At 27.1% G+C, this 26792-nt stretch overlaps 1 protein-coding gene across 1 annotated transcript in view; it reads right to left on the bottom strand.

Moving 5' to 3' along the window:
* Positions 1 to 1503: 1503 nt before the first annotated feature.
* Positions 1504 to 26792, bottom strand: part of LOC101237801 (stAR-related lipid transfer protein 3) — a 50991-nt gene continuing 25702 nt past the window's right edge. The window contains exons 8-16 of the mRNA XM_065810977.1: positions 23572 to 23633; positions 19930 to 20006; positions 17610 to 17702; positions 15360 to 15422; positions 14072 to 14167; positions 4389 to 4468; positions 4070 to 4174; positions 3860 to 3953; positions 1504 to 1963 (exon numbers count right to left, since the gene is read on the bottom strand). Of these exons, the coding sequence (XP_065667049.1) occupies positions 1862 to 1963; positions 3860 to 3953; positions 4070 to 4174; positions 4389 to 4468; positions 14072 to 14167; positions 15360 to 15422; positions 17610 to 17702; positions 19930 to 20006; positions 23572 to 23633 (772 nt within the window). The 3' untranslated portion in view covers positions 1504 to 1861. The remainder of the gene's footprint in view (positions 1964 to 3859; positions 3954 to 4069; positions 4175 to 4388; positions 4469 to 14071; positions 14168 to 15359; positions 15423 to 17609; positions 17703 to 19929; positions 20007 to 23571; positions 23634 to 26792) is intronic.

Here is a 26792-nt window from a genome sequence, read left to right as displayed (position 1 = left end):
AAAGCAGCCAATTTCTATTTTTGCCTGCCATCTTTTAGTTGTTTAGCTCAAAAAAAAATAATTTCGGAAATGAATTCCTTGACCTCAAAAACATAATACTAAATGAAATTTTGGACTCCATCTTAGATTTTAGACAAGGCTTCAGTCCGAATTTTGCCGATTTTATGCAATAATAATGAGGAGTGCATGCTGAACATTTCCAGCAGTTTCAGCTTGTTCCTAATTTTTTCTGGGTAACATGATAATATTTGCTAATTTTACTGTGCTATATCATCAGAGTGCGTTTTCAATAATTTAATATAAATATATTAGACTTGTTTAAGTACAATTGTATATTTTGTGATTATTACTACGATAAGAATGGATTCAAAAACTAAAGTTTCTCAACATGGTTAATTAAGTTGCTACCTTATCGCATGGTAACTTGTAATAATAAATGGACTAACCATTTCTAACTGCTGGTTAATAGATGACTTGTACAATTTACAATATTATGTAAACAGCAGTTAAAAAAAAAAAAAAAGCATAAATCTAACACACTAAAAATTAAAGGTAGAAATTTTTAGTTAAGGTAGGATATGTGATATACCCTTAGTAAGGTATAATTTTCTACCTTATAAGGTAGAAAATTATACCTTTAAGTTAGAAAATTGTATGACAGATAATTGTTTTTAATATAATTTTCTACCCTAAAAGGTAGAAAATTATACCTTACTAAAGGTATATCACATATCCTACCCTAAGGTAGAAATTTCTACCTTTTTTTTTAGTGTGAAAATACAAAAAATATTTATTTCTTTTCTAATTTAAATGCCGGATTCTATATTTGTGCCTGAGGACCACTGTCCTTCCATCTTAATACCTATATTTGTACTGGACTAGAAAGAAAAATATACCTAACTTTCTGTTTTTTGACTTTTCGTGTATTCTCATAAGTTTATTTAAATAAATAGCGTTTTTGCATTAAATTAATGCCTTAAAAAACATGCTTTCTTGATATTGTAATAAATATAATATAAAAATACCCGTGATATTTTTATATTATATTAACGCTGCGCTAGCCCCTAATTACTCGTGTAGGATTAATTATTACTTAAATAAACCCCACTTTGAAAAATGAAGATTAAGAATTAGTTAATGTGATTATAAAATGTTGAAGTTGATGTCATATTAGGATCCGAATTTTTTTTTTTTAAAGTGAAAATTTAATTTGAAATGTTCTAAGTTCAAAGTTGATGACAAAACAGTTTCTTCAGCCATTTTAAATGAGCATTTTAAATAAAATTTATAAATTTTAAAAAGATTTCAGGATGGCACTGCGAGTACTGCAATCATTGTTATGAAAAAAACAACAAAAAGTTTAAGACCGATAAATAAGTTAATTACCGGAAAATGATCCATGTACCGGGTAAATAAGGAAATGCCGATAACTAAGCCAAATACCGGTATATAAACCATGAAAATCTTTACATAATTAAGGATTCCAGCCATTTAATAAAAGAATTATTGCAGTATTAAAATTCTTTTTTATAACCAATAACTTTAAAAAGCTATTTACTCAAAATATATTAATTTCGATAACATAAAACAAATTAAAAAATATCGTGCGAAAAGAAATATAAATTATTTTTCATTATTCAATAAAAGAAAAAAAAAAGCTCATACAAAATATTTTCTTAATTTTTTTATAAAAAGTTCTAATAAAAAGTATGATTTATAACAAATCTTTTTGGTAAAATAAAAATTGAGTCTTTTCATCATTTGTCTGCTTTAAAAAACAATTTTATTTTTACTGTTTTTCGTTTTAAATATAAAAATTGATCAAAAAAGCTAGATAAAAAGAAACCACAGAAACATCGCTCTAAGATGAAGGCATGTTCATTAAATACCTACGTATATCTCGGACTGTGTTCACCATAACTCCACTTAAACTTTGTTCCACTAAACGAGATGGTAGCCAGCCCTAAACAAATCGGGTTGAATATTAAAGAAGACACAATGTTAAGAAAATCTAAAAAAACGAAATTTATTGAAACGAATGAATCTACTGCAACGTTTTAAGCCTCAAATTTTGTAATAAAAATTGAGACTTAAAACGTTGAGTTTTGAAATGTTAAAAAGTTAACGGATTTTCTTTAGAAAAAAATATACAAGTTAAAGTATAGTAAAAAAAAAAAGTTCATAGTATTGATAGCTGTGTGTACGTGTACTTGTGCGTGTGTACGTGTGAGCTAATCGTACATTATCAGTTTGTGGGGTCGTTAATTATTCGCTACGAGTTTGTATATTTCTTATAATTGTTTTATAACTGCAACACATTTGATTTTATGTAGTTGATTTTCGATATCTCAAACTTTCAGGGGACTAGGGGATATAAGTTTGATATATCAAAAAAGGGGTTGAAAAGAAAGAAAAATTATTAGGATTTTACTAAAAACATTTTATTTTCTAATAATATAATTTCTAACAAAGCAATTTAAAGTGTTTCAAAAGTGTATTCGGTTTGGGCATGGCAGGCTTCAACGTCTATTACTTCGTTAACGTTATCTCAACTTTATCACCAACATTTTCAAAAATCCTAGCAACAATGTTAGCTTTGGTAGCTATAGAAAAAGTGATTACTACATTGCAAATCCAATAAGAGCTTCTGCTGAGAGCTCTTTTTGGGCGATTAATACCAGATTTTTTAAAACAATTGACGACAGTCTCATGATGTGGTGTTAGCGTGGTGAAATATCAGGTTTACTTTGCTTAGTACTTTTATGGTGAATGGGCTAGAAAGTTTCCACCAGGAATGCTACTTTCTGAGCACGAAAAGAAGAGTCAAGCTTTTTATTCTGTGAAATGCTCTCTGGTAATCTGAATTTTTGATTAAATCCGATATGCTTTATTTGGAAAGCACTGGTAGAACAGCCCAAACAGTAGTTTATCAGACTCATCAGGGGTGTAACTTCATTTTATCAGGCGGTCATATTATTTCTCACTGAGGTATTTTGGCCGGAGATGCTTTTAAAACTGATGCCATTCCTAAAAACAAGAACAGAACTCAAACTTTAGCTAGAATCACACGACCAAAAAATTCATTGCTGGTGCCATCATGAACTTTATTTCCAATTATAAAACCAACAACTAGATGCTTTAAACTTCAACTCTCTCAACGCTTTTGAGAATTTTAGTGCCTTTTTTTTCAGTATGATGCTAACAACTGGTATTTGTTTGCTTCTTTTTGTAACGTACCACATGAATATTTATTGACTATCTATTTAAAACTATCAGTACAATATCAATTTTTTCCAGCGGAACTCAATCATTTATTTTTATTCTAAACCAAGATAAATACTTTGTTCTATAGAACATTATGCCTTTATGCTACCTCTTTGTTATACATCCCTTATTTTTATATTAATATTATAGATTTGATTGTCTTTTTGAGCGAGTGTCATGTTTCAACATTTGATAGAAACATCAATCTCTCAAATGAATAATTTTTTTAAATTTATAAAAAATAAACTTTTAAAACATTTCTAAAAAGTTCATAATAACAAGAGAAATTGACCCAGGTACTGAAAATATTGTTCAAGATATTGAAGTTCAAGATATTAAAGATGTCAAGGTTCAAGATATCAATAGGATTTTGATCCAAAACGAGAATGTATTGCCCAAGCGACTAGGAAAAACCTTTGAGGTTTCAAGTCTCCCAGATATCAAGAATCAACTGTAGTTATTTTAACAGTATTTCTTAAAATCTTAATTTTTGTTAGGTGTATTATGATCAAAAAATATATTTATGATAAAACAAACTAGAAACTAGGTTGGTTTCATTTTTATGTAATTTTAAGCAAAGCATTAGAATAGCTACCTTAATGTCTGTATTCAACAGCCAAAATAACTCTGTTTTTCCAGGTTCATTGGGAATATCTCGAAGAATAAAGCCACCTGGACCATTATGACCTCTAAATAAAAAAGCTCAGAAAAATAACTTTAAGCAATACTAAAAAAAATAAGAAGCAATATTAAGTAACTGTTTTTACCAATGAAAACAATTTTATTTTAAAATAACTTTACTGACCTTATTATACCGCTTTTAGTTGGTAAAAGATCAGTTTCAATGCTTACACTGCATAGTAATGTTATTGGTCCTTTCTTTTTTCGACGCCGAAGAACAACAAAATCTCTATTACAAATAATATTTTCTAAATTAATTTAATAATTTTTTATTAAATTGCTTACATACAAAAATAATGTATACATCTATTTTTATATAATCTATAAATCTGTCACCTATAATCTATAAATCTGTCACCTATAATCTTCATGTATTGAAATATTCTATACATCTATCATTCGGACTTTGTCATTTCACACACATATTTTCATATAATACACACCTATTAGCAATTACACCACCAGCAGCTTCAGAAGATACAGTGTAAAGAATATCAGTGTTCTTATTTACACGATGGAAAACCTAAATAATAAAATGTATATACTAAATAAAACATTTTTAATTATGAGTGGTTGGATCGAATTGGATATCATATATATATATATATATATATATATATATATATATATATATATATATATATATATATATATATATATATATATATATATATATATATATATATATATATATATATATATATATATATATATATATATATATATATATATATATATATATATATATATATGTATAAGTACTTGCATGTATCTTTAAATAATCCATTTAAATAAATTAAATAAAATCAGAGCTATGAGCTATAAATATGTGAATTATGTTAAATAAAAACAAACAACTCCATAATGCTTGTATTTAAAACTTTAAGTTTCACAGTTTTACCGCAACCATCAGGTAATAAAAACATGATATATTTTTGTGTAAAAAATATACTTAAATTTTTAAGATCCATTGTTTTAGTTCTTAAATACCTCTTGAAATTTAGATAAATCAAAAATTAAATTCATTTAAATAACCATGAACCTAAATACTGACAAAAAAAAACAACCTATACAACTATTTTCTTCATCAGGCAAGTAGTAAAAAGTTAATTTTGCTACAAATTATTTAGTAGAAATTGCAGCTTAGATTGTTTAGAGGCGAAAACTGTTAAGTAGTTCAGGTTAATGCTACTAATAACTTGTTATTAGTTAGCTACTGTTAATAACTATGAAACAGCTACACATTTTAATGGTTAAATATAAAAATTGAAGAGTGCTTAAAAATTGTTTAAAAATTTTTTAAATATATATATGTGTGTGTGTGTGTGTGTGTATATATATATATATATATATATATATATATATATATATATATATATATATATATATATATATATATATATATATATATATATAAATTATGTTAGTGTATTCTACAAAGAGAGTGCTCAATGTTCTTAAAGAACAGAGCAATAATAAATTAGTTAAAACTCTTATCTAATTTTTTCTTTCTTCTACACAGTGTTTCTCCATCATTAGGTTCATCAGAAAGCTTCCTGATGAACCTACTGATGGAGAAACACTGTGTAGAAGAAAGAAAAAATTAGATAAGTGTTTTTACTAATTTATATATATATATATATATATATATATATATATATATATATATATATATATATATATATATATACATATACATATACACACTTGCATGGTCGTCTTTAAGTTTTTACCATAAAATGTCAGTTTTAGGATTTTTTAAATAAAATTTAATTTGAAGACCCAAAAAACTTTTTCTTTTTTTTTAATTATTTGAAACTACCTGCCCCAACCAAACCCTCAGTCGATGCAGCAGCACTCCGTTGCGAGTCAGGCTATAAGATAGTCGATGTAGTGATTTTGATAGAGTGAAACTTTCTGACCGCTGAGCTATGTATGCTGTTGCATCAGTAGCAAAGGCCTTAGGCCATCCTCTTTAACCTGACACTGCCTAGGAGCACTATCAAAAGGCCTTGGATGGCTACCCAAAAACAAGTAGCTGAAGCAAAGAAGTGTTCTTTTTCAATTCAATTTTCTCTTCTCCATTGGGATAAGAAACTGCTTTTAAACATAGCTGGTGCAAAAGCAAATTGTTGAGCCAATTGCTGTGATCCTCACAGGGAATGAAATCAAGAAGTTGTTGGCAGTCCCAAAAATTAGAAGAGGAACTGAGGAAGAACAGGTTGCTTCATGCTTAAAAGTACTAGAAAACTGGAAAATATGAGAAAAAGTTCAAGGTCTGGTACTTGATACAACTTCCAGCACACAGGCATTCATCGAGATGAGTAACTATGCGTTCTTAATGAGGAAGGAATTGGCTATGAACTTGTAAACATTAGATGCCTTATCAAGTCGTTTAGAGCTGATTTTTTCTGACAGTTGTTTGTAAGTGGATTCGAAGTTGGTCTTTTTAAAGGGATCCCAAAGTGCCGAGACAAGTTGTGTTTATTTTAAAGAGGATTATAAAAAAATGTTTAGGCAGAATTTTTTTAAGTAAAACAAAATAATAAATGTATACCAACAAAAACAAACTCTGTTGTTTTACTCAAAGCTTGTTGTCTCCACAGTAGCAATCCTCTCAAAGTCTTTAAAACATATGCCGCAATCTACAGACTTAATAATTAATTCAAGAAGGTTTAATTCAAAAGAGTTTTAGTAAATGACATCATAGTAGAATTTTTTTTTGAATCAATATTATTTGTTATTGTTTTATTTGTTTTTTAAAATAGCATTTATTATCAATCGTATGACTTTCCTATAAATTTTATAGGAAGCTAAAGATAAGAATGTTTTTTATAGAGCACGAGAACCAAATAAAATTAAGATTTTTACATTACACTCTTAAATAAAATAAATATATAAAAAAGTCATTGACCACCTTATTATATATTCTGAATCTTTTTTTCTTTTTGTGTAAATAATGTGAACTTTTTTTTTAGTTTATTTAAGTTATTTATGGTTATGACGTTTTTGTTTTCCAATTGAAATGACATTTTACAAAATTTAAAATTTTTAATTAATAAATAATTTTGGTAAACAACATCATTTATTAGAGATAATAGCCGAACTCTTTAATTTATAGTTAAAAAATATTATTAAGTATGTCAATTTAGTGGAAATTAAATAAATTTTAATGATTTGCATATAAATATTAAGGTAATTTTGTATTTTGTATTTGGATTTTTATAAATAAATGATTAAAATGTTGGCAACTCCATACCGATTTGAACCTTTTTAAAAAAAGACAAAAATAACCTGTATGGATAAAAGAAACAAAATAGTTGACAATTGTTTCATCTATGAAATTTGAATTTCAATATTGCTAAAACGTCTAAGCTAAGCCATTTAAGTGTTGGCGCTGAACAATGATGTAAATGTGGATATTGTAAAACTATGCCACTTGAAAAAGAATGTCTTGGTTGCGTTGAAATAAAGGAAATAAATATCGCTACAGGTATTACAAATTAAGTAACATTCTTTAAAATATAAACTGATGTGCGCAGTATTAATAATAATAACAATAACAAACATTAACTTTATGAACAATCCCTAAAAGCTGTTAATTAAACTTTTTTAAGGTTAAAAAATACAAAATAATTTTTTTAACAGAACCTTAATATGGATAATAATAATAATTTAATAACAACAACTTTAACACAAAATTAATTTATAGCAATAAACAAGCCTAAAATGTCTGAAATATTTTATTAATACTTTTAATGTGAACTTTGTAAAAATAACAAAAAATAATAATTTAAAATAACTAAAAAAATGACGTAATTTACTAAAACTCTTTGGAATTAAATGCGCTTGAATAAATTAAAAAGTCTGTAGATTGCGGCGTATATTTTAAAGACTTTGAGAGAATTGCTATTGTGGAGACTAGACACTAGATAATCGGTATTGTATAAGTCGATACTGAGAAGAATGGTCTCGTATCGCGTGGTATTGCTTATATATTAATGTCGATACTATCAGTATCAGTTCGATACCACTCGATACCAAGAAGGAAGGTCTCGTATCGTGTAGTATCGCTTATGTTCCAATGTCGATACTATCAGTATCGCTTCGATTCCAAACCATACCGATAATAAAAAGAATCATATAGTATCACAAGGTCTTGAATCGAGACTTTATAAAACAAAAAAACAAAAAATTAAAATGTGACTTATTGAATTTTTTATTAACAAAATACAAGTACAATTGCTTTTTAGAGATTTTTAAAAATCTACAATACTTTGGCTATCGTCCATTCGTTACTTTTTCCTTTGCCATACTTTCGTTGGTATTTTAGGATTTTCTTCTATTAATATTGGCAAAGATAAGTCTGATTCATGTCCTATATCACTTTCATTTTCTTGTTCGATGGGCCATTTTTTAATGTAATTTTCAAGAGCAGAATAGTTCTGCATTATAAATACAAGCTTATCTGCCTTGTCACTATCAAGATTTTATCTACGATCAGTGATGACAAGGCCAGAAGCAGAAAATGCTCTTTCAGATGATGCAGTGGTTGGTGGAGTTGCCAACCAAGATCTTGCAACAGCCAAAAGGATAGGAAGTTCCGCTGCATGCTGCTTACACCATGCTAAGGTGTCAGTTTTTCCTGCATTTTTGGATCATATTGTTTTTTGGTATTTTTCCATTTCAAGTTTAATAGGAGGGTTTTTGTGTATATGATATGAATTAGTATCTTCCTTACACTTTGCTAAAATAATATTGTGCTCATTTTCCTCCCAACCTTGTGCATTATCAGCAACAGAATCGTTACTACCGTTGTTACTACTGGAGCTTAAGACAGACAATGAAGAATTCTCAAAGTATTCTTTGGTTGTGGGATGGTTTTCAACCAGTTTTGAATATTTTCATCGTCAACATCAAGAAGATGCCCACGAAAAAATGGATGAAGGTAATGTCCTAGTGCAAATGCAGGTAATTTACGACCTTTATCTGGGAATCTCTTATTTAGTTCTGATAATAAGCCCTCCAAGAATTTTTCTACTAATTTGTTGTTTCCATGAGTAACATAATTATTTTTTTCTTTCTTGACGAAGTTGATGAGTGCTGTTACTTTCCACAGTGACATGTCAATTCGGATCTCTGTGTCAGAAGATAAAAAAACTGATAATTCTTTAACAGATTTAAGCACTGGAACAATAGCTTCAAAGAGTAGGAACTGTTCATTTGTAGGTACAGTTTTCTTCCAATCATCACCTTCTGTATTGCATAAGTACGAGTGGAACCTTCAGTCGAAGCATGACATGCAGCATATCGTAATGGCTGTTCCATCTCGTGGTTACTGTGGAGGGTATTTTGAGATAACTCACATCTAACCTAGAACAAGCATCTTTTAACAAAACACTGAAGGCTGTTGATTTATGAAGCCTGGTAGCAAGTGAGCTGGCTTTAAGAAAAGCATTTTTTAGTTCCGGGGACCTTCAACTGTTCCTTGAAGTGCAGTGTTGAGTTTGTGATCACTGCATGTAACAAAACCTTTTTCTTTAGTTATTAAAAACACACTATTGTTGGTAATATTTTGTTCATAAACCTCTTAAAATTTTCAGAATCACCAAAACTGAACAGCAAGCACTCAGTAGCAATCAAACTAATGATGTCATGATCAACTACTAATTGACGCCGATCTTGAATTAGCCACTTTTTTTGTAACCTTTTTGTAACTTCTTTGGGAGAGTGAGAGTTTTGAAGGCTACATCTTTTGCAGATCCAGAAGCACCTGCCTCAATTACATTTAGTTCTTCATCTACTTGTGATCTCCGCTCGTCTTCTTTTTTTGAAGTTTGATGAATAACTTCCTATGTTGTGTTTGAATATGCTTTCGCAAGCCAGTAGTATTTGCCTGCTTTGATGCAAGCTTATTTCCACAAGTTTTACACAGAGCAGATTCTCCTGAAAATGTAAGATACAGTTTAATAACAAATAAAATGGTTTTACTTTTTTATTAATATTTTATTTTATTTTTATTAAAAACAACAGAGCCGGGACGCTTCGAACTCACTTGGGGCCTGAGGCAAAATTAAGTTTTGGGGGGATTTACTGTAAATTTTACCTCTAAAAAATGTCAAAAGAGTTAAATAATTTCAGAAATATTATTACCAAAAAAAGACCCTTTGATAGGCGTGAATTTAATTTATTTTTTTTACAATTAATTACTAGGTATCTTTATATGATACAAAAACAAATTTAGAGTGGGCCGGTATACAACCTGGCCATCAATTTAGCACACTGTGTTTTGCGATTTATGAATTATTGCTCCACCAATTAAATTAATTTTTTTTTAAATCTTAATAGTTAATAAACAATAACAGTTATAACGTAAAAGTAAAAAAAAACAGCATTTTTAGTTAAAAAAAATTAAATTCTCATGAAAGACTTGAACCTAGAACTCTGTGCTTATATGCCATAACTTTATCCGCTTGGCCACGCAAACTTATTAGTTTTAAAGTTAAGTTATTATATATAACAATAATTCTACCGGTAATTAATTTTAGAATTATTTCCCGACATTGCCGGCAATTACCTTTTGAGATAAAGTATAAAAAATACTTAGTAAGTAGTGCTTACCTATATTTTTCTTGAAATAATCCCAGATATTGTAATTAGATCTTGAAGTAATCCCAGATATTGTATAAAGATATTGTAAAAGGCATAGATCTTGAAATAATCCCAGATATTGTATAAAGATATTGTAAAAGGCATAACGAGTGAAGATTAGTTTTCTTTAATAACTAAAGTATACTTATGTTTAACTGTTTAAAACTAAAGTTTAGTCGTTGAATGTTGAAAACAGAACAAAGCGAGAATTACGATACCACGAGAGATTTAATTAAAGTAACGATACCAGAAGAGAAATTAAAATATGAATGCGATATCACACAATTAATTAAATTAAAATAACTGTAGTGACTGTTACGAAATCAATTCCCTTTGAACAATCATTTCTAATAAGCGTTTAGAATAATCATTAACGATTGCATCACAAGCAATTCTCTTTGGAGAATTATATGAAAAACTCTAATTAATGATAGTTACAAAACTAATTCCCTTTGAACAACCATTTCTAATACTCGTTTAGAATAATCACAAGCAATTTTCTTTGGAGAATTATATGAAAAACACTCTTTAATGATTGCAAAACTATTCCCTTGGAGATTATATCCGCACAGAAAATTTTCGCTTGATCGGAATAAAAATTCGATAGAGTTGGAATAACGACATGGAAAATTACAAATTGCAGGGGCTGATCCAGGTCATTGTTCTAGAGGGGTAGTCGGACCAAAAAAATATATAAAAAATAAGGTTTGCATTTTTTCAAAATAAAACAACTGTTTCATTTGATATTTAGAATGATTTTAGAAAGGTTATAAGATAGTTAGTAATAATAAATATATTGAATGGTTATATAAATTTTTTTTATTTTTTCTTATTTTTTTAATTTTATTAATAATATTTTGAAGTTTGACGTTTATTAAGTAGGGGAAGGGGGTAGTTACCTTGAATACCACCCCCTCCCTTACCTTTTTGTCCGCCCTTACACACTGTTTAACATAATTTAATAATTTGTAAAAATTTAATATAGAAATAAATGTTGAAAAAATCTTTTCTTTCCTTTTAATCACGGTAGAAAAAATTGTAATAAGGATAACAGATGAGAAATTAAAATACAGAAGTGGTACCACACAATTATTTAAATTAAAACAAAGATAACAGATGAGAAATTAAATGATAAACGTGATGTCATACAACCAGCTTAGAGAACTTTTTTTTTATAATAAATGAGCCATATATATATCTCATTAATTATACGAATTTACTATTTTCAATTACAAATCATTTATAAAAATAACATGGAAGTTCTCATGATGACCCGAGTTGCAATACCAAATGATACTATAGGTACCAAACAATACCAACATAACCAATAACTTTTGATACTAGTATCGATACCGTAAGGTATCGCACCGAGATCAAACGATACCAACATAAACGATATTTTCAATATCAGTATTGCGTGATCTCGATACCGATACTGTATGGTATCGCACCGATACCAGACGAGAAATCGAGACTCGAGACCGATTATCTAGTGTCTTGTGGAGACAACAAGCTTCGAGTAAAACAACAAAGTTTGTTTTTGTTGGTATACATTTATTATTTTATTTTACATAAAAAAATTCTGCCCAAACATTTTTTTTTATCATCTTCTTTAAAATAAACACAACTTGTCTCAGCACTTTGGGATCCCTTTAAGAGGTTCCAGAAGAAATAGCCATACTTAAGGCAAACTGAGTACTCGCTAGCTAAAGACAAAATCTTTAAATGAGAATAAAGAAACTCTTCTGAAAGAGATGATAACGTTCTACACCAAAGCCATAGAACAGCAGCCTAGTGACGATAACCTTGAGCTCTCTTGTTCGCTTTTTAAATTAGATAAACCATCTAATTCATGTCCAATTCACGCCAATCAATTATCTTCATTAAAGAAAAGTTTAGCACAGTCTATCCATGAAATGTCTTTCAAAAGCAACTTGCATGAAATGTTTTTAAAAGCAACTTATTCCACTTTTTCCTAAATAAATACAGTTAATACTTTATGTTCTACTTAAGAATAGTGCACAGGCTATGGAAGGAGCAAATGTGTGAGGGAGCTAAGAATAGCCAGTCTAAAATGGACTAAGCGGGCTTCAGGGGCCACCAGCGTAGATTGTTTAGCGCTACCTTTTAAAGCAATTTAAATTATTATTTTTAACATTTCCACTGAACTTTTACTTTATTTCTTCTTCATTCCGGTGATAGTATTTTTCATTCCAGTGATAGCATTCCAGTGGTATTCAGTATTCATTATTTAAGCAATGAAAATGCAAAAAACTGGCATTCAAAAACAATATTTTTATTTTATCTTAATGTTTTTTTGTTAAATTAATTTTTACATTATTATATTTATTTATTAATTAAATAAATATATGATAATATAATAATGTTATAGCATAACCAATCGTTTTAATAAAACAAAAATAAAAAAAACAATATAACATCATTTTATTAATACAATTGATTTTACTTTATTTTATAAAAGTTCATTAATTTCTCTACTTCTTTGTGAATAAAATGTCATCAAAATCAAAATTTTGACAAGCACTATAATAACAATAAAGAAATTTAGCAAATCAACAAAAAGACTTGCATAACTAATATTTGTTAGCACATGCTAATTTTTTTTATTTTTTAATTTAAAAAAGAAACAGTTTAAAACTTGAAGTTTGCTGCCCATGTTGAAATTATATCATGTCAGAAGTTTTTTAAGAAAATTTTAAAAATAAAAAAACATACTTAACATTTTTTTACCAAAAAGTTTATATTTTAGGCAGACTTTATTTTGCCCTTGTAAACTGACTTACAAGGGTGTGGCGGCTGGCATGGTCTATAGCCCACCACTCCTGCTGAAACATCTACTATTTGTAAACACCCATGAAGTGTAATAACTAGTTCAGAAATATATGATTGATTGGGTTTAATCAATGTCTTCAAAAAAAAAAAAAAAAAAAAAAAAAAAAATTATATATATATATATATATATATATATATATATATATATATATATATATATATATATATATATATGTATATATATATATATATATATATATATATATTATAGAAAAGTTATAGAAAATATTTTCATGAGTTATAGAAAAGTTTTTCTATAACTCATGAAAATTTTTATAACTCTAAAATAATTCTGAACTAAAATTTTATAATACAAGTTTTAATACAACTTTATTGTCATAAAACTGACACAAGACAAAAATTAAAACATAAGTTCAATAATGCAACGCAAAAAAAAAGAAAATTTTTCTTCCATTTACACTTATGATGTTATTTTAATAGTGGAAAACCAATTTCTCATCACCTGTAATATCATTGTTAAGCCAACTCATAGTGCACTTTTTAAATAGGCATAACATAGTATCTCCTTTGCATGACATTAATCACAGCATTAATATGTTTTCATTAATATATTTTTATTAATATAAACACTGCATAATAAAATTAAAAGAAAAATTCTGACCTGGCACTCTTTTACAGATGAGTTCCATATCGAATGATTTTCAACATCATCCCAAAATAATTTATCGAGTATATTACTAGAAACATCAAGCCGAGTCTAAAAATTGATAAATTTTGTGTTAAAAAATTTTATAGGAGTACTTACTTCAATGCAGTAATCTAGAGCTTAGTGATCCAGGTCACTCTTAATCATAATATAAGGAAGTATATTTATATGTATAATAAGAGAGTAAATTTTTTAAAAAATATAAAATTTCACCCTTCAATTTTTAGAATAAAATATTTATTTAAATAATACTTATTTAAAAATTCATTATATTTTTTAACTTTTTTTTGTTTTGTTTTGCAAAACATGATGTTTACATAAAGTTACTAAATTTCTTTCTATTACTTTTTTTATTAAATTAAAGAAAATATTTTACATTAAATTTTTACTTTAAATAAGTTCAAACTCCAACTACTTCCTCAAACATAAAATTTATTATTTTTATGAATAAATTATAGTGTGTTTCGATATTTATACAAAAACAAGTCAGCCAAATACTTACTGCAAAAAAGAAAAGGAATAAAAAGTTTTTCTTTTCCTAAATATGCCAGCTAATCAATAAAAAAATCAATTTTTTCAATTAATGATTTAAAATTGTCAACATTTTAAACTATTATAAGGGAGATATTGTCTCATGTACTTTTGTAGCATCAACCCTGAGTAAAACTATGTCATGAAAAAAGTTGTGATATTTTTTATACTTCAAGATTTTATTTTTTAACTTAGTTTAAAACCTTTTAAAATGAATAATAAAAGAGAATGCTAGCATTCCTTCATATTTTTATTTGAAATAGTGCAAGATCATTGGCATAACACTATTGACACAGATAACAGGAGTTATGTTCTTGTAAAACATTTGATGATAAATGAACATTTGATGACAAAAGAAAATAACTCCTGTAAATTGTATTTTCAAGTATCAATGCTTTCAAAGCAAATAAAATTGCATTTGAATTTTGAAAATAGAAATAATATTGCAACTTCTAGTATTGATGCGAGAAAATAAACTTTACATAAAATGTCATCAAATGTTATACAAGAACATAACTCCTATGATCTTTGAAAATTCTTTATAATATTTATAAAAATGAAATAATAGACATACAATTTAATTTTATAGAGCGATTCGTCTTTTTAAGGGGTCTAATTGAGGATATTTGGGTACAAGAAATCAATTTAAAATGTTTAATAAACTATAAAAAAACTATATTTTTTTAAAAAAAAATTGTTTAAACTTAATTACCTCCATTTTAAAGACTTTACCAATTCCTTTAAAGTAGCGCGTGTAAACAGAAATATTGTCAGTCTAAAAAATTATATTAAAAAATTTGAGTTTAATATTAAAATAAAAATATAGAAGTTATTGAAATTATTTTATTAAAAGAAATTGTTTATTAATAGTAATGAGGCATTTGCTTGGACTATTAAATAGTGCACTGAGTACTATCTATGCTTTGAGTCAAGTTCTTTAACAAATTTAAAAATGACTAAAGCACCAAAAACTTTAAAACACAAAAAACTATCCTTATCACCAAGTTCTCTAAATCTTCTGATCACAGTTCGATCTCTCTAAAACTATTATCTAATTTTTCTTCATCATCAGAATCCCCCTATCATTGTACCTGTTACAACTACCTTAAAGCTGACTCGAACTCTTTCTGCGATTTTTTTCGTGATGGCCCTTATAAATCTTTCGTCTTCCTGCTGAAATGTGTTTCTTACATAACTTCGAGTATTCAGGCTGGCATGGAGCCTTTTATTCCGTCTCTGCAATTCTAAGGCAAACCTCACTCTTCTCCATGATTTTCCTCAAATAGTGCTGCTGCAATTTTCAATTAAAACCGTTACTTCCATATCTATCAGCAAAACAATTCTCAGGTCATGAAATCTTGTATTTCATCACAAAAACTAGGCTCTTATGACATCTGGAGAATCTTTAACAATATCAATAATAAGGGCAAATCTGTTATTCCACCTCTCTTGTAAGGTTCAGACTTTGTCACCTCACCTAAAGACAAAGCTGAATTGTTTGCTAAGAACTTTTCATCAATATCATCTCTTGATTTCACTAGTTGGGTTCTATCTGATGTAGCCGGAAAACAGGTTGATCCATTGCTTAATATTTGTATTACTTCAGCTTCTGTATCAAAAGTGATTTCCTACTTAGACTCTTCTGCAGCTTATGGTCCGGACAACATAACTGTTATAGTCTTGCAGAAGTGTTTTCCGGAGCTGTCATCTATACTTTTAAAACTATTTAACAAGTATTTATCAGAGTTTTGTTTTCTAGCCTGCTAGAAAGCGGCATCTGTTATCCCTATTTTCAAAAATTCTGGAGAGTGATCTGACTTGTCTAACTACCATCCCATTAGACTTATTCCTATAATAAGCAAGATTTTTGAATCTTTAATTAACAAACACTTAATCTCTCATCTTGAATCTAATAACATCTGATCATCAAAATGGATTTCAATCATCTCGTTCTACAGCCGATTTGCTAACAGTAATAACTGATAGGTTTTATCATGCATTAGATAGAGATGGAGAGGTTAAGGTTCTCTTGACATTTCTAAAGCTTTTGATAAAGTTTGGCATGCTGGTCTTCTTCATAAGCTTTCTTCTTACGGTGTATCTGGTAACATCTTTAAGATTATTGAATACTTCCTTCACAATTGTAGTATAAAAATTGTCCTTGATGGACAGCACTCTTCTTCTTATCCTTTACCTTCAGGGGTTCCTCAAGGTTCAATCCTTGGCCCTATACTCTTTTTAATTTACATTAACGACCTTCCAGATATTTTCTCATCTAAGGTGCCATTGTTTGCTGATGATACTACCATTTATTCTCTTTATTGTGCTAGACACTTTCTTACTCCGGATTCTATTCTTTATCTCTATAAATCTCAAATCTGTCCTTGTATTGAATACTGTTGCCATATCTGGGATGATCTTCTAATGATGCCCTTTCTCTTTTAGACAAGGTGCAAAAACGCATTGTAAACATAGTTGGACCTGCTCTTGCAGCCAACCTCCAACCATTATCACATCGTCGTAATGTTGCTTTTTTTTCTCTTTTGTACAAATACTATAATGGGCACTGCTCTAAAGAGCTAGCATCTCTTGTACCATCTACTAAAATTTATTCTTATATTACTCACATTCAATCAAGTCTCATCCTTTTTCTGTGACTGTTCTTAAGTGCTCCAAAAAGTCTTATTCGTCTAGTTTTTTTCCTCGAACATCAGTTCTTTAGAATTCGCTTCAATCATCTTGCTTTCCTGATGCATTTAATTTGCAATCTTATTATAATAAGTTGACTGTCAACCATTATCTTGCTCTTTAAACTTCATCTTTTCTCTGACAGTTACTTCTAACTCTAATAGTGGTTGCTTGCAGTCTTGCTGGAAGCGAAGGTGTTGAAAAAAAAAATTTAAGAAAACAATAAATAATAAATTAGAAATAAATCAAATATAGAAATCGTAACTCAAAATACCTCTTTTTGTTCTAGATGCCATTCTTCATTTATAAAAAATATTTTAAGCACTTCATGTACATTATCATTACCTTTAGAGATCCAACTGCGATCCTAAATAAATTTTATTATAAAACTTTGGATTCTTATAATAATTACTAATTATAATAATAATCACTCAAAATTATTATAGATAATCACTTATAAAGGCAAAATATGCATGCACTAAACAATTACATATTGCATAGGGGATTGTGTAGTTATAAATAATAGGAAAATATATTATATGCTCTATATAGATTGAAATCATGTGTAATTCAATCAATATTATCTTAAATACTGATTAGAATATGGTTACAATATCACTTGCTAAACGTGCACAAGAACAACTTTTAATGAAAGACGATAAGTCTGCACAGTTTTAAGACGTCTTTCCAATGACTTTATTCTTTGATCAAACTATGCTGTATTAAACCTTGTTTTTCACAAATAATTGTTTGTGAAAATTTCGCAAAGAATACAAAAAATGAGCTATTAAAATTTGGTGCTTTTTTTTACATTTAACTTTTTAATTTTTGTTATAATATAATTAAACTTTTATAAAACTATTCATTAAACATAAAAAAAATTAAAAAAATTAAAAATATTTTTTAATTTATTACCCACTAATGCTTTTTAGTGCAATAACAAAACTAAAAAAAAAAATTAAAAATTATTAAAATGGATTAAAATCTGATCCTGGTTGAGTTAAAACTGAAAATGTTGTTTGTTTCTTTTTAGTCATCTCCATTTTGTACTTAATTTTGTACTTTTTTATTTTCTTGGTAACTCAATAGAAAAAATGTGCTAATAATATATTTAAAAAAATGTTCATTCATTGCAATGATTTGATAAATGGTGGCAAAAATTCAATGGAATTTTTTGAAAAGATTTAATGAAAAAAAATTTAATGACTTGTTATTGCAATGATATTTGCAAAGACATTGCCATCGTTTGCTATTGCAATTACTTGTCATTGCAATGATATTTGCAAAGATATTGCCATTATTGGCTATACCTCTGCAAATGATAGCAAAATTTCATGAGGGTTTTTGAAAAAAAAAATTAATGAAAAAAATGAGCAAAAAAACAAACAAACAAACAACAGTTTAAAGATTGTTTTTAATTAACAACAGAAAGTAATAATTAAATAAAAAATTTAATCAAGGGTATAACACAAACAACCATGGTTTTACCGCAAATTGAAACTAAAGATAAACAGATAATTAAAAAAAAAAGAAGATATAGCTTACATCATGTATGATATGATGTAATATCTTATAGTCAAAGAAGTGAACTAAAACTAGCTTATCACAAACAATAAAAATATTTAAAAAATATTTTTTTATTTCTTTATTTACTTTTTTTTGGATTGACTCTTACAACTTTGAAAGCTGGTAGGATTTACTACTTAAATAATTTTAAGTTGAAAAAACTATTTCACAAATAGATTTTTAAATGTATATAAGTCTTTTAATGATTAATTTTTATTCAAAAGTACAATTATAACTTTTTTTTCCATTTATTTTTCAGCAAATACCAAAATGAGAGTATCGTCTCATGATATAATTAAAAATTGTAGGGTGGGGCACAAAGATCTAACGTGAACCATTTTATGGATCACATACTGATAGTTTACATTTATTTGAGACTGCTAACTCCAAGAACTATTCAGACATTTTGAAAAACAATGAAGAAAAATATTTGAAAAACAATGTCTAATTGGTTTTTGAAATTTTAATATTTTCATGCACTACAAGGCAACTGGCCATCAGGCGAAATATTTCAAGACTTGGCTCCAAGAAAATATGATTACTGTTCTTTCCCCATGGTTAGGCAATCACTTGATTCAAAACCCATTAAAAACTGCTTGATAAAAATGAAAACATAAGTTTTCTTAGATCTGCTAGTAAGTCAACTTTGCTGGCAGATCTAAAAAAAACCATAATAAAAGAGTGATGTCAAGAGTCTCTTGTTGCCTCAATTCTGCAAAAATAGAGACTGTTCTAAAAGTTCAATGAGGAAATATTGTGTGGTCAGCTCTTTTTGTTGTAACTGGCATATTATATTTTTAGTCACAACTTCATACCACTTTTTTTATATTGTGTTAATGTATATTGCAATTTAAAAAATGTATATAATAATGTCAAAATCATAAATATATATATAATTTATATAAATATATATACTTATTAATCTTTTTCAATTCAATAAGCATAGTAATGCAACAGCAAAAAAAAAATCTAAAATCTAAACAGCTTCTAAAGAAAGCAACAACAAAAAAAAAATGATAAAAAGGTACCATTTCTTGTGCATTTTGAAGTTCTTGTGATAAATTACTGACACTACTGCTTTGGGACCCATCACTAATGGTTCGTGCTGGAAAAAAAATAAAATAAACTAGCTTGAAGTTTTAAGAGCAAGAAACTTTTAGTAACAGTGTAAAAACCTTGTAAAAACTTGTGTAAGAACAAAGTAGAACATCTTGTGTAACAACAAAGTAAATTGTTATACTTAGTTGTTAATCTTGTGTACTACTTTTTTTCTACATGTTTAACTAGTTTTTAAATCAAGAATCAAATTGGGATTTATAAAAGCAACATAGCACAACATTTTAAATTAATTTGATCCAATTATAATAACTGAAAATAATAAAGAAAAAAATTTATAAATGTTTTGGTAAAAATAGCAGGCTTTGCCTCTGTGAAACTTGCACTGAGGTAGGTGAATAGTATTAGTTACTTAGATACCTTGTATTAGTTACTTACAAAAAAAAGTTAGTTACAATAAAATAAGTTATTATAAATAATTTTTTGTACACTTTTGCTTTGATTTATTTTATGTTGTCAGTAAATTGATTATTTTTGTCAATAATGACAACTATCAATGTAAATATGTTAACTGCTTTAATTTTGAACTTATTGTCTATGACAATATTATTGTTGGCAATTTTAGTTATTTGCTTGCTTGTTATGATAATTGCTAAGTCGAATTCCCAATAGATGTCAAATTTATACGCACCTAGCACCACTCAGTAAATATTTTAAATTGAGTCTTTGTTCTTAGATTGGTAATATTTGTATCACTTGTCATAAGTGTTGTGTTACCAGAGAACAATTTTGATTTAAATAGTCTTAAATATTTAAGAAGATCATTGCTGAAGTCAAAAAAATGAATATAAAACTTGCGGTAAACTAATATTCAATAATTCCTAATTAGATTGTACATTCTAAACTTATGTATTTATAATATTTACAAAAGTTTATGATGTACAATTTTATTACTGTGAAAATAATTTTGTGTTAAATTCAAAGCATAGTTAGGAAAACTGCAGTGGTTTTTAAAAGCAACTTTTTGAATTTATTAAATCAAATTTTTTATGAAATCAATAAATAGTAATTGTGTTAAGAGTTTTTTGTTCATCTTTTGAAAGTTTTTTATGACTGTTCATCTTTGCTTTTGAAATTAGATTGTGGTTGCATCTGTAACTGTTAAATAAATTCTTTTTTTTCTTTCAAATTTATTCAATAAATTATTTAGTTCAAAGATGTAGTAATTTGAATAAAAAATTGCTCTTTTGGCAATTTTTTATTCAAACATATTCACTAATGATATAATGATACTTCTACAGTTGTTATTAATATGAATGTCACTTTCACATGCATGCATGCATGTGAAATGCACACATGGATGCGTGCATGTCACCTTCATGGGCAAGCATGCAAGCCTCCTTTTAGTTTATTAAGTGTATTTATGCTAACTATTTTAAATTAAGTTAAAATAATAAAGAAAGATTGTTTTTAGATATTAATAAAAATTTTCATTAATGGATCAGCCATATTTTCGAATGCTTTTTAAATAATTCAGGGTTCAAATCAAGTATATCGCGGTAGTAATAACTTCTACTTAAAAGCTAAATTTAGCACAATGTACTTTATGACCTCTGATATAAACTTTAGGCAAAAACATTTCATATTTTTAGGAATGGCCAAAAAAATGCTGAATCAGAATTTTTCATAAAAAAAACTTTCATAAAGTACGTCATGCTAAATTTAACTTTTAAATAAAAGTACAACCATCTTTTAAAAATTTAAAACAAGTTTAACGCTCGCTTACAATAACTATAAATTTAACTGAATGGAAACTGTAGCGACGTCCATAATACCCAGTGGCATAGTAAGGATCATTCCTGAAAATCAAACATAGATCTAGCTAGAGTAACAATATCAGATTTAGAAGATAGATTGTGTAATTGAGGAAGAAAGATTTTTTTTTAAAGTAAACCTTTTTAACAATTAAGTATTTTTTAAAGGTGTCATTATTTTTTGTTTATTGAAAATAGTTTAAAAAGTACAAACATTCAAAACATTGCAAACGTTAAACAAGTTAAAATTAAATTTTAAATTCAGTAAAACGAGTAAAAATTAAATTCTAAAAAATTTAATAAAAAAAAAGTTATACAAAAACTTTTTTTCAAAAATAAAATTTGAGCATATGAAAATATAATTTGACTTATTAAACCTTTCTTTTTTTCCTCACTTTATTTGATTGCAAAACAATTTGAACAAAAAAATTAAATGAAAACATTAACTCAAAAATCCTTTGAATGAAAAAATTAATTATACTTTTTTATTAATGAATTTTTTTAAATGTAGAAATTTTTAATAGAATGGTAGATCAAGAAGTAATAAATTAGAAAAAACATGGTAGCTAATACGTGTAGTATTTTTTTGAGTTTACTTGCTTGTTTTTTTGATCTGATCTTACTTGTTTGGTCTATAGATAATAGAGCATATTTTTTCACAAATATTAAGTTAAAAGTTTTAACAATGATGATTTAATTAATTAGAATAATTCCAATCATTTATGTTGATTTATTATAAACGTGTTTTATGTAAATAATGTTATAAACGCAATAAAACAACAATAAAACAACATAGCAAAGTTGTTTTGTATTAACGCCAGCTTTTTATAACGACAAAACTTTGTAGTATTGTTTTATTGTTGTTTTATGTTGCTTTTTATGATAACAATTTAATACCCTTTAAAAATAAAACATGTTTTTTGTCATCATGAACGGAGTATTTAGTAGTTTTTTTATACTATTTAAATGGGTTTAAACATTGAAATATTTGCATTTTTACTTTTGATTTAATAAGTATCTATTTTAATTTTTTAAGTTAAGAAAAAAAAAAATTACTAAAAGTAATATCATAATAGTTTTAACTTGCATATTATAACTGCAACTTAACTGCAACTTAAGCTTTAAATCATAATTTAAGCTGTAAATTATACCAGTAAATAAGGCTATTTTAAACACTGTGATTAATCACAAAAATTTTATATTTAATATAAATTTTTTGTGATTAGACTTTTTTGCGTTAATTAGAGCCTTGTAATTTAAATTGGAATATCTGAATAACAACAGACACTTTTTTCTTAAAGAATTTAATTCCATCAACAAATTTATCACTACTAATGGGACAGAATACAAAATTTACCATATTATTAATCTTATTAGATGTTTTAAGTTTATTGAAATGACTGTTAATAAAGCTGCGATTTATTTTACTATATTTAGTACAGATTTTTTATGTACTGAAAAATTTGATAAAAAAAATTATTATTTTAAGGTTTAGGAATATTATAAATTTAAAAGAATAGAAAATAAAAAAAAATTAGAAAAATGAAACCTATTCCTAAACCTTAAATCTTAGAGTCTATGATTACAATAATAAATAAAGACTTCATTCTATACTTTTATCAAAGAAATTAAAAACTTTTCAAACCATTTGTTCAGAAAAAATCTCCATTGTTTAAAAAAAAATATTTGACTATAAACCTGAGTTTTTTAAAAAATTGAATTTTTGCAAATTTTGGTTATAAATATATAACTAAAAAAAATTAATAATTCTAAATAGTACTACTAATAATAAAGAATTACCTCTATATATTGACTGAGCATGAGGGGTGAAGTATGCAGCAGAATGTGGACCTTGAGGAAAACTAAAAGCAATGAATTATTTTCGTTTCACTTAAAAAACATATCAAATTTATAACCTACAAATAAAGCGCAAGTGTAAACTGATATTTAGATCTGCAATCAAATCAGCCTCAGAATAAACATCTAATAAAAATGTTTATTTAGTTACTATATTAAAAGTAATGCTTATTTTAGTTTATACATATTAACATCAGTGCAAATCAAATTATACATAAAAACATGCAGAAATTTGTTGAATATGCTGTTTTAGACAAATGTAGATTTTATCAGTTGTTTGAAGCTGCAACAATAATATATTGTGTTATACATGTGTTATACACCTATGTTATGCATGTGTTATGGGTAATTCCAAGTCAAATGACCCAGAAAATTTTAAAAATGTCACCCTATATGTCAGATTTTGCTGATTTTTATACAATTGAGAGTACTTAGTAAATATAAAATTCTTTGAAAATTTTAGCCTCTGGCTCTAAGAAGATCCTGAAATATGTCCATTTTACTTTTAACAAATGTTGGCCAGGTCCCTCTTATCCCCTCAGAAATGCAACATTTATTTAAAGGTTTCAAGTTACAAAACTTTGAAAGATCTGATCTTTTAACTTAAAAATTTGTACCTGGCTGTTTTCAGGGGTGGCGAATCAAATGAAATGATCAGAAATGTAAAAAATTATTTTTAAGTACCTCTAATTATCCATTTAAATTTAGGCCATTTTTTACATACCTGATTTTGATGCTCAAGAAACCCATGCGGCCTTGATGATATAAAAAAAATTATTACACATCATTTTATATTCATTGATCTTTCAAAAAGTATAAAGATTTTGATTTGCAAGTATATGGATTTCCATATATGGATATCCGGGCACAATCCCCACTTTTTTGTAGCAGAGTATTGCAATAGATTTTTCACTACCTTCTAGAATAGCTGGAGCTCTGAAATTTTTGGCACTTCTGTAGTGCTGATGAATGTGCATGTTAAAGTTGTTTTTAGGACCCAAGACACTGGGGGGAGGGGGGGGGAGGGGATTGCTAATTCATAAGTTTCACTTTTTTGTAGCAGAATCTTGTGATAGATTTTTCACTACTTTCCAGATAAATTGGAGCTCAAAAATTTCAGCATTTATGTAGTTCTGATGAACGTTTGTTAAAATTGTTTTCAAGACAGATGACCAGAAGACCAGGACATTGGGGGCCAAAATTTTTTTTGTGCATATATAATAAAGTAAAGATAATTTTGAAAATATTGTTTTCAAAATAAATTTTTGGATTATATTTGTTCCGTTTGGTTTTTGATCATTCTGTATTCAATGATCTTTCTCAAGATGTTTTAAGAAACTACATATGTTTATAAGACTTTTGATTTGCAAGTATAGAGATTAAAACAGCCATCCATCTAAAAGAATGATTTTAACAGATTTTTACATTGTATAATTTTAAACTTTTTGAAATGAAAAAAGTTGATACTTTTTAATGCTAAAGTGTTAAAAGCAAGTTGTTTAATTAACTAAAATCCAACAGTAAAAAAACATCTTATTGTAACATTACATCAATAAAAAGAAATTAACAGTTATAAAAAAACATCCTGTCATTACATCAGTATAGAAGAAATTTATTACCTATTAAATTCATCATTAACATTTTTAACATTACAAATTAAACAAAGTTGTTAAAGAAACAATATTTTATCTTTTAATTTCAAAAAAATATAAAAGAAATCACTTCAATCACAATCACTGTTTACCATTACCATGGTTTTTAAGTTGCTTTAATTAAATTAATTTCTATTGGTTTCTCACTTTTAATTTAATCTGAAATGCAACTTAATAGTTAGTTTTACAGTAAGAATGGATTCATGTGATTTTAGAAAACTGTTAAATGTCATAAACTAATTTATTGCAGAAAGACTGACTTAGAGAGATTTGATTGTTATGGAGAAGATGCCAGAGAAGAATTAATTTGGCGATAACAGGAATAACAGATAACTGGAATAACAGACAATAAAATTAATCTGCCTTCACCTGGAAAAGATTTTTGGTGCAAACTTTGAAAAGAAACATAAAATGTTGTAATTTAGTGAATAAGCATAAATTAAAAAGAAAAGCAATCAAAAGTAAATAATTGTTGATAAAGAATTATTGTAAAATCTGTTTTGAAAGATAAAATTAAAATCAATTAGTTTATAAAAGTTTATAAATAAGATGGTTTGATTATGCATTATATTGAAATAAGAACAAACTGTTTTCATGTTCATAGGTAATCACTAAAAATAAAGTGTACTTTTCATTTCAGGTATTCGTGTAATAACATTAGACATGGCAAAACCATTGAGAGTCAATGTGCCAAATATTGTACTTTTATATAATGATGCTACAATTGATAATTTTAATGAACAAGATACTTGTGAAATTGAGAAATCTTTTTCAACTTTTGAAAAGAATCAATCAGGAGAGGCATTATTATGGTTTTAAGAATCTAATGCTATACAATAATAAATACCTTTAAAATGAAAATTAGTAAAAATTAGAAGATGTTTCTAGATGGATTTATTTAGATGATCATTATGATGTAATGATATTGTGTTTTCAATTGAAACTAGTAGATAACGCAGCGTAGCAGTTTTTAACCATGGCACATTGAATTTTTATTATATAAACATATTGTTTTTGTAGTATGATGAATCTCTAATATCACACAAAACTTTTAGATAATTTTTAAATGAGCTTTCGCTTTAAATTATTCCTTTAAAATAACTTCATCGTGCTTTGACTTTTTATAATTACTTCAACTTTCAAAATTGAATATCATAAATTCAATATATTTTGTATTTCTAATTTAGCACTTTGAACGAGTAAAATTCTTTTGCATTTAAAATATCTATTGAAGTACTATTATGTTTAAACTTTTGATCAAATAATTTGAATACAATTTGAATACTCAAGTTTTTCAATCAAATATACCAACACTGAGTTGGTATATTTGATTGAAAAAAAGATAAAAATGCAACTTAGACCTACATTACTCCACTAAACAGGATAATATGGGTCTATTGAAGACAACTAAAAGTCGGTGCTCCTTACACAACTTTTAAATTATTTATAAACATTTTTTGATGTAGTTTACTAAAAAGGATGGCTTGTCATGATTTTAATATTCTTTAAAGA

The sequence above is a fragment of the Hydra vulgaris genome, chromosome 11, assembly GCF_038396675.1.
Source record: "Hydra vulgaris chromosome 11, alternate assembly HydraT2T_AEP".
NCBI classification, from domain to species: Eukaryota; Metazoa; Cnidaria; class Hydrozoa; order Anthoathecata; family Hydridae; genus Hydra; species Hydra vulgaris.
This window is presented reverse-complemented; position numbering and strand designations above follow the sequence as displayed.